Source organism: Pelecanus crispus, chromosome 11, assembly GCF_030463565.1.
Source record: "Pelecanus crispus isolate bPelCri1 chromosome 11, bPelCri1.pri, whole genome shotgun sequence".
Classification (NCBI taxonomy): domain Eukaryota; kingdom Metazoa; phylum Chordata; class Aves; order Pelecaniformes; family Pelecanidae; genus Pelecanus; species Pelecanus crispus.
In genome coordinates, this window is record NC_134653.1 from 9,285,746 (window position 1) to 9,299,335 (window position 13,590).

The following is a 13,590-nucleotide window of genomic DNA, read 5'->3' on the forward strand; positions in this document are numbered from 1 at the left end:
CAGACTTGGAAACTTTTCAGTATAAATCTTCCCACTTACACTGTTGTGAGTTCACTCATAAGTTACCATCAATATCCAAAATTTGGCAGATACCAGGCACAGGCCAGGCGCTTAAGAGTAGGCACAGACACTGGTTGTGATGCTGTACTTCATAATGATGTTGATGCATTGTGCAATTCCAAGTTTGATGCTAGCGGTGTTAGACCTCCTTCATACTGGCCTATGGAAACCAATGAGACCGGTTCCTCTTCCTTCTGCATGTGATGCATCCTTTGTTTCAGAATAGCTCAAAACCTGGACTTCTTCAAAACCTAGATTTCTGAAGCTGTATCTTAGCTGTTTTAATACATGCCTAGACTTCCAAAAAATCTGAACGTCCTAAGGTATTTGAAATTATATATTAGCTATATAAAGCTGTTTTAGCAATGCCCTCCCTCCCCTCGAAGATGTGTATCAATGCTACTTGTGGAGAAGACGTTCAGAAACACTACCTCTGCTAGTCCCAGACAAGTAGCACTTGCAAGCTCTAAGTTCTAATATATTCATCTTTGTTTGAAGGCAAGTTTCTTTGTTTACTTTATATAAGGATGGTGCAGACAGTTTATCAAGAACTTTTCCTGAATACATGGACAGCTAGTGGCAATTACAGTATTTGTCTGCATCACAATGATCAGTTCCGATATATCTATTTTTTGCATTGACTAAAATTCACCTTATTTTCTCACTGTGGTTTTACATTCAGTGTACAGAGCCAGACTTAGCAGCATTTTAGATACCATTTTCAGTGGAAAAAAGCTCAGCACAAAATGTATGAACTCAGCGCTTTATTTGATGAGGGCATGTCCACAATTACTCCAAATTAATCTTCTGAAAGAACTGAATTCATAAATAACATGTTAGTAGTAATTTATTTAGAACATAGGTGACTTAAAGCTCAGGTCCATCTTGAATCCGCATCCCAGTTTTGTTTTTACAACTCATCAAGAAAAGGAGTATTTCCTAAATCCCCACTAGCTGCCATTGATTTCTTCCCAGTGACAAATTTCTTCGCAGCCTGAAAATAAATCAGAAAGATGGATATAAGGAAATATTCACTACAATAGAATTTATCTTGCTGCTCATAGCCTCAGCTTCAAGTTATTAAAACAAATAACAAATCCCAACACTACAATAGCACATCTTCAAGTACACTATTTTCCTTTTGCTGTCTAAACTTACTTGCTTCCAGTCCAGCTCCTCATTACTTTATAATCTAAACAGGAATCGCAGAATTACAGTTGGATATGAAAGGCATGAACTCTTTGAAAATGGTTATTCCTAGAATTACTACACCACAAGATACAGTGTATCTCTCCTTACTACTAAAGCTGTTGCTAGTTGCTACTGCAACACAAATCAGTGGTGACTGAAAAAATAAGTTTTTTATCTTAGAATCTCTCTTTCTGATAAATTCCTGTATGAAGTTTGCTTCACATATAAGCAACAAGATTATTTGCAATAGCAATGCAGTTATGTCAATTTATCATTGAAAGGCTAATTGTTTTATTAAGCACACCAAATATTCTAGACTCAGGAATCCTAAATGCCTTGACACAAAAGTGCCTGCACTGGACTAGTATTAAGTTTTCCACGAATACTAGCTGGCAGTTTTGGTAAATTTAAGTGAAGCAGATGAGAATTTCACATACTCCCAGCTATGCTGGTTTTACAGTGTATTGGATTAAAGGGTCTTCTGTTAATAAAGACAGCCAGCTGGGATTTGTAAACGAGTTGGGTTTTTTTTAAAGATAGTATATGCGTCTGTTTATAAACACACACAAATGAGCACCAGTTCTGTATTAAAAAAAAGTTGCACAGTGATTAAGGAACACCTGTAGATGCCGACACATACTTACATTCACAACATCGGCAGTGGCTACAGAGTCGATTTTTTGAGCAACAACAGATGGTGATGTGTGTGTGCCAGAAACCAGTGACTCGGAGCCAATTTCATTCAGTAACCCTTCTGCAGTCTCCACTGACATCAAATAGGTGGCTTTCAGCTGGTTTCTGCCATCAAACAAAGCATTAAGGATGAGTGAGCATCTAAGTCCTGTTATTACATTCCTCACCGCCCCCATAAATGTAATGAGTTTTTAGTGCTTTTTAAGTTTTCAAGATTCCTCTCCATTTTGAAGTGTTTTCCTTTTCAAGTATGGAAGGGTTCTGTAGTTAGGGAAGAGACACCACAAATAATCCAAGCATGAAAATGACAGGGTACTTGAACACCTACGGCCTTGGAACAACCAGCGACCCCACGCAGTCAGAGGATGTCTAGCTCAGAATTTTTTTCTGTTTGAAGTAACTAATGCAGGTACTCTAGCAATTAGACAAACTAATCTATCAAGTTTAATAATTAGGTTTAAAATTGATTCCAGTTTCTCATCAAGAACAGATGTACGCAATTTTGTTGTAAGCGACAAAGCAGCAATGAATGTAAATGGTTAGGTTCCTTGTGCAATAGTTCCATGTTCTGTTAAAAGACAGCAAGTTTATACTGTTTTTTCCGTTTTACACACTCTCACTTGCTACATATGAAAAATCTTATTTTTATAAACTAGTCCTTCTATTCTTTTTGAAAGTCAAAACGGCAGAAAATGGTTTATTGCAATAGAATATGATTAAGTAGTTTGGTATTTTTGACTGAATTGCAAGACTCTGCAAATATCACTGACCTTAAATTTGGTTTCTGGGGGGTTTTTTTTGGTTACTAAAGGAGAAAGAGCAATATAGAAAATATGTGAAGCCATTCCAGAAGGGAAACTCAAAAAAAACCCACCCCAAACCAAAAAACCCCTAAAACCCCACCCACAACACTGTAACTCCCTAATACTAGGCAGACAAAAAAAACCCCCACAAACCCCAACACCCCTCCCCCAACTAATAAAGCCAAATATAAAGGTCCAGAATTCACCATTTAGCTACTAGTGACTAAGGCACAACCAATCATGTCTAGGTTATCGTGTTTTGTGTAATCAAGCTTTACGCGGAGTCTTGTAAGTATTTTACATATGCAACAGATAGTATTTTAGTTTTTCTACTTGAGTGAATCTGTACTATATTGTTGTATTGCACAACTACAGTTTTAGAGTCTCAGTGCAGTTTAACACTATTTGGAGATCAAGCACCAACTAATGTGCACAACCCTCTATAAATTAGAAACTCTAAAACTTTGTTGGTGTTACTGCATCTCTAATAGTAATTTTCCCCCATCTCAAATATTCCCAGGGGCACATATTTCAAGCACTTTGATGTAACATCACTAATTCAGTGCTTTACACTTGCAGACCCTCATTACTACTATTCCTTGAAGATGCAGAAGATTGCTTAATATAATTGTTTTGGGAATTGCTGCAGTGCTACTGTAAAGGGAGTTACCTAAATAATGCAATTTAGGATTCTAATTTAAATACATCTTAATACTACAGAGTGTGATTAAAATGACAGCATCTGCTGATCCTTGCTAATTTCCTACATTGAAACAGTTTTCAGAAAACATTAACACTTACCTAACAAGTTTTTATTATGAAATACCACTAGCAGAGAATCAGTGTAGCTTTGAAAAAAAGAGTATTGACAGTGCTTCAATTTTAATGCAGGGAAGTGAGCAGCTCCCCATGGAAATAATTATAGGACAATGATAAGCTTTGCTGTACAGAATAGTCTAAGTGTTTGACAAGCGCTACATGTTAAGAAATTTCTCTTTACAACACACAAGACAGTTCTTTACTCACTTACTTTGCCTTTCTGACATCGTCATCGGTGATGCTGCCCTGAGCAACTGCCTTTATCTGGTTCAAAGCAGCTTTAATGACCTGAGGAAAATTAAATCATTTAAGACTTCTTCCCTCATTAAATTTCAGTATGTTATTTCTATTATCTGACATTGTAGAAACTTCAGGGGAGAGCAGCTGCCGATGTTAGGATTGTCTGCCTGAACTCAATTCTGAACAGCTTTATAACAAAACTAAAAACACCGTAAAAAATGCCCAAGTGAGACACAAAACCCAGCGTAGATTTAAATTGCAACACCACATTCATTTCCACAGTCTCACCATTTTTCAGGAGAGTATTCAGTTGTGCCAGCTTCGAGAGCCAGCATGTTCCTCATGATATGCTTAGGCTTACACATGTAAATCAGCAATTACAGTCAGCAATTCAAGGCCTTTTACTAGCTCTAGTAGCTAGTTTACTAGCTTCATATTACGTATTTGTACTTTCCAGAAAGCAAGTCTCATTCCCAGCTTACAAAGTCAAGTCATAACTGAACATGCAGCAGCATTCTTATAAAAGAAACCAGATTAATTGGCTTTTTTTAGATGAATCAGTCACTATCTCAAATCAAAATGCTAGTTTGAGAGTTATGTTTTTAATACTTAAATTCTAATCAGCAACTCACCTCCCCAGCATTTGGAGCCTGGGATATGGTATAAATCCCAAAGAGCCCAGAATCAGAGTAGTTAACATTAAATGCAGAAGCCTGCAAAACAAACATCATCATCAACTGTCTCAAGTATCAGAACAACTCCGCATCAAGCATAGGAAAATAATTACTATTAGGATCTAAAATACTGTAATTCAGGAAGCTAAACTCCCATCTGTGCAGAGGAAAGATCAGATTGGAAGGCTTTCTCCGGAATACTGTAACTTGTGCAAGAATGAAACTAATTAAGATTCTAGCTGGAGGTAGTAACCTCTCAAAGGATAGTATAGGTTTTACTTAAAATTATTAGAGTACAGTAGTAAAGTTTTGAACTTACGTCAAATGGCTGGGTAGTTGCTTTAGCAATACCCTGGGACAATTTGCTGGTAACATTGCTTCCCCTCTTGACAAGTGGTCCAGCACCTAAAACATGCTGAAGAACACTGAACGCATTTGCTTCTTCACTTCCAACAGCAGCTCCTTCTGTTACAATAGCAGCATGGACAAGGCTTTCACCATTCTGTTCTCTGATTTCTCCTAAAAATAAAACAGAATAAAAGGTGTTCAGTTAGAAACTACTGTATGTTCAGAGGTATGGAAAGGAAACATTTCTAGCCAGGAGTTAGTTTCACGAGAGAGAAGCCAGGGTATGAAGTTATTGCATGTCCACTCAGGAAGACAAGCAAGAAGCTTTTAGTAGGCTGTAGGTCATTTTGAAAAGTCCTTTACATTCAAAAATTTTCTTGCAAGCACAAAAGCAAGGACCTTACTATGCCTTATTTGAACCTGACCCTAAGCCATACATAGTATGATATGATAAAACTCAATGAGTCTCCAGGTAACAAAAATCCAGAAAAGTAGCATACCTTCAGTTCATAGTAATATTATTCCTGTTTTATAGAAACTGAAGTTATTCCAGTCAAATATTAAATGTTGGAAACTTTATTTTTTTCCCCATCTGTTTACAGAGTGATCCAACACCCCAACTAAAGAATAGCTATTGGTATTAGTACAAGATACTGCTCCGAAAGAGCTAAGCATTGCTTTGTCTTTTATGAAAGACTTAACACATTTGAACAGATCTTCCCTAAAAAGAAAGCCTACCACCATGTGCCAGACAGTCCTTACTCTTTTCTTAAGGGAATCTTCCCAAAAATGCCAAGAGAAACCATATGCCAGCTTGTTTTTCACTTTACAGAATAAATGATCTTGCAGGTAAAGCTTTGTTGGAGATACGGGTTCAGTTTCATCCCAGAACTTTCCAAGGTGGGGAATAATCCTCTGCTTATTTAGATGGGAGATGCCTCTGAACTGTCACTTCCCATGTGCAACATTTAGTACAACTATACAGTTTTCAGTTGCAGCTTTGAATAATACTACATTTATAATAAACAGAAAATCAGTCATTCAGTACAGATACAAGAAACATATTTACCCCCTCGATAGACAGCCTTTGCACTAGAAATACCAGCTCCACTTCGGATATTTAGGAAGTGCTCTGCAACTTGCTTCAAGTCAGAGTGCTTTACACCTGCAATACAATAGTTTATTCCAAGTAATGTAATGGTATTGAAAAGCTACAGCAGTTACAAAAAAAGTGTTTTAGGTGTACTGTAACATTTTACTTCTACAGAGAACTCAGATTTCTATAGTAGTTTTCCCTTATGAATTGCAGTGTCCATTAAAGAACATACATACCTATTCCTACAAGAGCCATTCTTGCACTTGTGAAATTGTTCTGTACAAAATGGTGAAGCTGCAACAGTAAATTCACATTTTAGGGTATTTTGTATAAAGAACAAAAATGGCAAGTGTGTTTCTGACATCCACTGTTCAGCCTTATACTTAATGCAGCAATCTCCAATGCTTCCAAAAGGAACTGTCTATAGAATAGCATTTTATGCATTCTCCAGTGGCAACTACAAAACCCGTTTATACAAGAACGCTTGCATTTCACTGACAGCCTTCCTATAAATAAGAAGCCACTGACATTAACCACTTCTCTAAATGTGAACGTGAGTTCTGTACCCAGTATTAAAAGCTGCATGGAAATAAATTATTTTAACACCAGACTAATATGATAGTAAATACTGACTGAATATTTACTAAGTTAATTTTCTCTCTCATCTATCCTTGATAAAGAAGCTAAAACAGATTTATAATGCAACACAAATAATCCTACCTGCTCAGAAGTAATTTTTCCAATTGTGTAATCTGGACAATATAAGGGGTTTGCCAGAGCATTCTTATAAGCTGCAGCATGCAAGTTTTCCAGCACTCCTAAGAGGAACAAAGTTTCAGTAATGATGATTAACATAAGAGCCACTTTTAATGAAGATTATGAATGAAACTAAATGTCACCCCAGTGAAAAAGACCTGTGGTCCACTTCAAGAACCACAGGATCTGCAAAAGCAGGTCTGGAATAATCCAATACACATTGAAGTTTCATCCAAATCCTTGGGCAACAGAATCTGGTCTAGAGTGCTTCTATTATTTTGTAATTTCTTAAAAAAAAAAAAAAAATCTAATAACTTGCATATGCTCAACACTTCTTGGCCTCAACAGCAAGCTATAAATGCAATCAAGTGTTTGGGGGAGAGGGAGCAGTAGAAAACAACAACAAACCCCAACATCCTTTTAATTCGTTTCAGAATCATCATCATCATCATCACTGTAAGCATCCCTTGTTCTTGAGCTTGAGAAAAACAGGCTGTTTATAACACTGTTTGTAGATTTGTGTGATGTCTCATGTATCTCCCTATTCAGATGAAGGATGCTAGTGTCTTCAATTCCCTTCTCATTATTTTTTTCTTGCATCCAATAGCATTCTACTCATTCCTGTTTGATATTCTCAAAATATTCTCAAAGAGAAAGACGACACTCCCTTCTTCATAGTTCTGATTCTGAACAAAACTGTAATGGAAAGTACTAAAATTATTATGAAACCAACCTGTTGTTAATACAAGTTTATAAAACATTGTTCCTGATTCAGATTTTAAAAAATAGTAGCACTTCAATCTAAGCCAGAGATTTTCCAAAGCCCAACACTGTGTTGTCACCTTTAATGGGTTATGAAGATGTACATGCTTCACAGAGTAGTACAAATGATGTTTATTGTGCAGAACTACCTGGGTGAACTTGGATGACTAGAGTTAAGTAACACAAGATATATTGGAATACGCTTGGTTTGGCTGAGGCTTTGTGTTTGGGGTTTTTTTTTTAAACCCACAAACCTAAATTTATAAATCTAAAACTGGAATCCATTTTCAGTGTAATGAAAATACATATTGTTTTTACACCAAAATAACCATACAAATTCAAGAAATCTTTTGTAGAATACTGTTTCCACATCAACGAGTAATACCTAAATATTGTTTTCAGAACACAAGCTGCTGCAAATATATTGTCAACAACAGCCATGACTTGCACATTCTTTGGTTGTACTTAAAAAAAAATTAAAAAGGTAAAATGAAAGCTGTCTTCAGCATGTTACTGGCTAAATGTTGTTATGCACAGGCTGGAAAAACTTGTGGATTTATAAAAAAAAAGTTCTGTAACAAGAGAAAGGCCATACCTATCAATGGGGAAAAGCCAAAAAATGAACTGGTCATATGACAGAGCAAAAGGGAAACTCTACTTTTTCCAAAGGTTTTCATTTTGAAGGCATTCCCATGAAGCCAATGCAGTGGATCAGAAAATGCACTTACCAACTTGAGGATTCTGAAATGCGACTGCTTTGTCAACTTTTAATTTTGGCTGAAGATCAGTTACTTCCCATGGTCTGAACTCTGGTGCTGTGGTGACATTAAGAAGGTACTCCATTACCGTATCACTACGAAAAAAGTTAAAGCGCCATTAAACACAACAGAAGTACCACATATTTCTTTTGAAGTTGAAAGCAATTCAAACTACTCTGCAAGCAACATATTAACAACAAAATATATCACTTGAGCCAGAGTAGTTATTAGCACTGCTGTACAAAGCATGAGAATTCAACTTCAGTTCCGTAGCATCTGTTGTGCTCAGTAACATGATACAGAAGCTGAATATTAATACAGTAATTTATTGATTTATTACAAAGACATGAAAATAGGTGTTACTCCTACCCTGTAAAATGATAGGTCACTACTTTACTACAGAGCAGTTTGTAAAGAATGCAGTAATTCAGTTTACAGCATCTGGATACCTACACGTAGTCACGCAGGCATTCAACAGAGTAAGTCATTTTCTCTCTCGTTGAGTACACACTAAATGAGAAAAAATACAAAATTCATTTCAAAGGAGAACATAGAACTGAATTTTCACACATATTCCCCACAGATTGAATTAATCAGCAAGATATTGACTAGAATATCTAGTTAACCTTAAATCTGCTTGAGATGACTGCCTAAAGGAGTGATAATACACACACAACAGAAACAGACATAACTAAAACTCGTATTTTAAGTATTCAACTAATAACAAGTGTCTTGTGACCATCAGAATTTAAGATACCATGATAATTCAAGGTAAAACAATGAATAAGGCTGAATAGCAAAACCTGAAGAAAAATGCATATATATATTAAACAAGGCAATTTAGAAATTACTGTCTTTGGGCAGAAAACATAGTTGGTCTTTTCCACTTGCTTCAACACATTTGTGATTAACAGGAACAAAAAAGGAGTAGAATCTCAAGTTATATAAAACACTGTTTTTAACCAAATTCTAATCTTACTGGATGATTTCAAGATACATTAAAAGAAAGCAGGCATAGCGAGAGCCTTCTTTTATTTCTCTTAGGCTTGTTTTCTAGGCTTTAAACTCTCAAATCACGAAAGCCAACTACTGTCTGAATTGTTCCCAAAATTGCAGTGTGATGAGTGGTATCCATTCATCCAAAGATGGTATCCAAAGATGGAGGTGGGGCGGGGCAGAAATCTACTGACTTCAGGAAGTTTAATCTCGAAGCCTGAAAAGGCAGCAGGAACATTAAGCTTTCTGGACAAATTATTTTTCTTCTAGGTACACAACATTTATATTTTGTTAACTGAAAAGTGTTTTTAAAATACCAATCATGGGTGCACTCCTGCACCTTAACAGAATGAGAAGTACAAAAGATGTTCCTTGTAACCACACACCATTCAAGTACCATTACCACACTGAGCTTATCTGCCTACATATTGTTATGCTTATTGTTTTAAGTTTTGTTTAGTCCTACAGCTTGTTTGCATTTTACCAAGACAGATTATCTTCGTGGTTACAAACCTTAGGCTACCCCCAACAGCTTCAATGCCACGAGTAATCCGGAAAGATGATGCTCCTTTAGTAGTCTATTAAAAAAAAAAAAAAAAAAAAAAAAAAAAAAAAAAGGTGCAACTTGAAATTCTAGCTATTTTAAGAACAGATTGCCTGAGGTTGTTCAGTGCTCAGGCAAAGCTGAAACAGTGTCAGTTCATTCATTTATACAGAAGCCATTTTGAAAAGTTGAGCCAGCTTACCGCATCCCTACTCCCAATCATTTCTATCATCCTCTCTGATTTTCCACCGTAATTGCTCACATATTTGCTCCTGAGCCCCATTCTAGAATGATTCAGGTTTGCTTGAACATTTAATAGGATTCCTTGAATTAGATAAGCTTCACAAAACCAGGGCAAGGAATGCCTACACATATTATTATGCTGACAGTTGTTTGGGGAAAGTAACTTCAGGCAGCAGTTGGGAAGGAGGTAATAAGCAGCTGGGATGTTGTTGGTTTTTTTTTCCCCCTGCCTGAAACTGATGTGGATTGAGCCCAGACAACAGCAGTCAGAGAGATGTCAGTGGCACTGTGTAGCTCTAATTGCCACAGCCTGGCTGGTGTGCAAGAGGCCGTGTTTAGATCTGCTGCTAAAGCCAGACAGCAGCTGAGATAAACAGGAACAAGGGGAACGGCCGCAGGGGGTCAAGCCCATGGGACATCTAGCCCAGTGTTCTGTACCTGACAGTGGCAACAGGCGAGGCTGTTTAAATATAACATCCCACAACCCGTTCAACAGTATTCCTGCAGTACCTACAGGAGTTACGCCTATTAGCAACTGTTTAAGGACCTGCTATCGATGAATTTGATACTTTTTTGAACCTGCTGATATGTATCTGCCTCCACAGCATCTTGTATAACTGAAGCTAGACATAAAACAGGAAGGGAAAACAAGGAGCTTAAAATATCTTGATGGCAGCAGTAAGAAAAACTGTTCAGAAATACTACACACACACAAAACTGAGTTTTTATCAGCCACCCAAGTTAACTTTTACTACTGCAGCTTAAATAAAATGAATTATGTGCATAGCTTGATATAGATATATTTTTTATATATATATAGTTTAAGACACCACTGGAGAGCATAATTCTAAATAAATATCACTGCCTGTCTCCCAGGAAGTAATGTCACTTCTCCTGCACTTGAACCAGGTAACCAAGAATCAATGTACATTGTTTTCCACTTTATAAGATCTCTTACATTAAATTTTACCATATCGTTTCTCTTTGCGATCACAAACCTTCCACCATTTCATCTACTGCCAACATAATAACAAAGAGAATAAACACTCACCAAATTAGCCGCAAGACGAAGCAAGTGAGCAGTTCCCAAGTTACTAGCGGTTTCATACCTGCTGCCCGCTTTAATAAACACACCAATTCTTGAAGCTGGAGAAAAGTTCTCCAGAGATGCAATAACTAAGCCATTTGGTAATTTTGTGATCTGTATTAAAAAGAAAAAGAATTGATTTAGTTATCCACTGGAAGTACTGTCACAGTTCTGCTTTGACTGACTTTTAAAAGATAAATAAAAAAGAGAGAGGAAAAAAAACCTGTATTCATACTGACCTCAAGATCCTCAGACTCTGGAGATAATTTCACTCGTTCTGCAGTTGCTGAGGCTGCAACTTTAGGAGCTACCTTAAGTGAGTAAAGTCTCTTCTAGAGAAGAAAGCGTAAGAGAATGGATTTCCTGAATTAGTTCATCACATATTCCATTACATACTAAAAAAGCAACTAATTTGAAAAGTAGAAACACAATGAATGACCTCAAGACCCAGAGTAAAAACAGTGATCCCCCCATAATTCTTACGATTGTTTTTACATCGCTGTTGGAACCTGTGCAAGGACTTACACGAGGTCTCTGGAAGTTCAAGTAATAGCACTGTAAGACGGCTTTTTTTCTTTCTCTTTGCTGTTGTGCAGTGGGAGTCTCTACTGATACTATATACTCTGTAGGACCAATGTTTAGCAATTAACTGAACAAACTGCTACAGCGATCCACATATGCAGAACACAACTTTGGTGTTAACTTTCTAATTTATTAGCTGTAGGCAGTTCAACTCCTAAAGAGTCACCTCTCAAAACACCAACTGCTGCATACAAAGAGGATGTGTATGCAGGTCCCCAGACTGCAGAGTAAGAACCAAAGCGGGCCTTCAAATTGAAGAGGTGAACATTGCAAGAGCTGTCCCTTCAGTAGCTGGCAACAGGAGTGACAAGACTATTGATTTCAAATCTGAAATGCTATTCCCTTCTACCCTTTTTAGAAGTTTCTTACACTTGTAAAATAAATTCATTTGTTACTCTTCTTTTCACATTCAAAAATTAGCTTCGTTCTCTTACACCTCAAAGTAAGAGCCAAGTGACAGAAACACCACTGCACTCAGTTGTAGGAATACCAATGTCGTAAGTTCCCTTGCTTTGCCACAGACTCTGTTCAATATACGAGTCTAGGAAAAACTCCATTCTTCCCTGCCCAATTTGTTAAGACACTTATTTTAACCTCTAAGCCTACTTATTTATGAAGTACTAGTGCATGTCTACAATTGACTTACAAACGTACTGTGACTCAGATGACACCATCCTACCCAAGAGAGCGTTTCCATCAGAGACAGAACACAAGTTATATTTCAGCCGTCTGCCGGCTCAACAAGATTTTTCGCAGCAGCACAAACCCTCTGCCCCCTCCACCCCTCCGGGACTAGTCGAGTCCCACTTGCCAAGGTCACCACCTTGCCACGGGCAGCTGAAGCCTCCCCAGCGAGACAGGATCCCCTCGGAAACCGCTCCTCCCCTCTGCGGCCATACGGGCGGCCCTGCCTCGTCGGCCGCTCCCGGGAGAGGCCTCGGGTGAAGCCCCCCGTGCAGCCGCTCGCCCCGGCAGGCGCTCCCAGCCACGGAGCTGAGCTGAGCGCAGGCCTCCCCGGGCCCGGCCCGCCCGCGGCCTGTCTGACCTTCAGCCCCGCCGCCCCGCTCCGCCATCCGCTCGGCCGGCTCGACCCCGGCCCTGGCCCCCACTCACGCCCCTCGCTGACAGCCCCACAGGCACGAACGCGGCCCGCTCCACCGACCGCCCGCTGCCCGCCAGCCCGGCTCGCCCCCCCGGGGCTGGTTGGGGTCAGGCCCACCCGCCGCCGCCGGGGCCCGGACAACGGCCGCCTGTGCCTCTTCCCCCTCCAACCCGCCCCCCGCACAACGCCTCCAGGTCGTACTCACTGAGAGGGAGCGCGCGACTACCGGGAATCCCTTCATCCTTCCGCGCCCCTCAGCTCGGCCCCGGCCAGGAGAACAAGATGGCTGTCCCGGAGGACTTTGCCTTCCCGGCACGCCCCGCGGCGCTTCGACTTTCTAGCGAGCGAACGCCTCAACTCCACTGCCGGTGCTTAGAATCACGCCTCGAGGGTAGAGCGACCCCTCGCGGGCTTCCGGGGCGGCGGTGCGCATGCGCAGAGTGCTGCCACCGCCTGGTCAGCGGCGGGGGGGCTGTTCCACCCGCGGGGGGCCCGGTGGTGCCCTGGGGCGAACCGTAGATAAGTCACGGCAGACCCGTTTCGTGGCGTTCGCAGCCGCCTTCCCCCGCGGCGGGCGGTGCCTGAGAAGGGCAAGCGGCGGTGGCCGGTGGCGCCTGAGGGGGCGCGGCGGTGTACCCGCCCGTCCGCCGTGCCCGTGAGGGGAGCGCGGCGCGGCGGGGCAGCCGGGCCCCGGCGGGGGTGCGGGGTGGGCCGCGGGGCGGTGCCGCCGCGGGGCGGGCGGCAGGGTGGCCGGGGCGGGGGGCGGGGGCGCCCCGCCGAGTACTTAGCGGCGGTGCGGGGCAGTGCGCGGTGCCGCAGCCCCGTCTCGTCCCGCC

General features: G+C 40.4%; 2 protein-coding genes across 3 annotated transcripts in view; one reads left to right on the forward strand and one right to left on the reverse strand.

The window, feature by feature from the left end:
• The window catches only part of IGSF6 (immunoglobulin superfamily member 6), a 313,504-nt gene that overhangs the window by 255,625 nt on the left and 44,289 nt on the right, over nt 1-13,590 (forward strand). The window lies entirely within an intron of this gene.
• UQCRC2 (ubiquinol-cytochrome c reductase core protein 2) lies at nt 829-13,040 on the reverse strand. Of its 2 annotated transcripts, none has more exons than XM_075718201.1 (14): nt 12,960-13,040; nt 11,310-11,402; nt 11,035-11,184; nt 9,710-9,774; nt 8,654-8,710; nt 8,171-8,295; nt 6,645-6,742; nt 6,161-6,218; nt 5,898-5,993; nt 4,800-4,999; nt 4,439-4,519; nt 3,778-3,854; nt 1,896-2,049; nt 829-1,054 (listed from the first exon to the last, which is right to left on the reverse strand). In XM_075718201.1, exons 1-14 carry the CDS (start codon nt 12,993-12,995, stop codon nt 971-973), a joined length of 1,374 nt encoding a protein of 457 aa, XP_075574316.1. In that variant the 5' UTR covers nt 12,996-13,040; the 3' UTR covers nt 829-970. The 2 variants fall into 2 exon arrangements, with proteins under 2 accessions (XP_075574316.1, XP_075574317.1); XM_075718202.1 differs by having other exon boundaries at nt 972-1,054; nt 1,892-2,049.

What these genes read in the sequence shown, in the direction of transcription:
- UQCRC2 (XM_075718201.1), bottom strand. Translation starts at nt 12,995, where the DNA reads ATGAAGGGATTCCCGGTAGTCGCGCGCTCCCTCTCA. An exon ending in GCTGTTGGGGGTAGCCTAAG is followed by an intron (nt 8,711 to 9,709) that starts GTTTGTAACCAC and finishes TTTCTCATTTAG; the next exon opens with TGTGTACTCAACGAGAGAGA. An exon ending in CCACTGCCGATGTTGTGAAT is followed by an intron (nt 1,055 to 1,895) that starts GTAAGTATGTGT and finishes ATTTATTTTCAG; the next exon opens with GCTGCGAAGAAATTTGTCAC.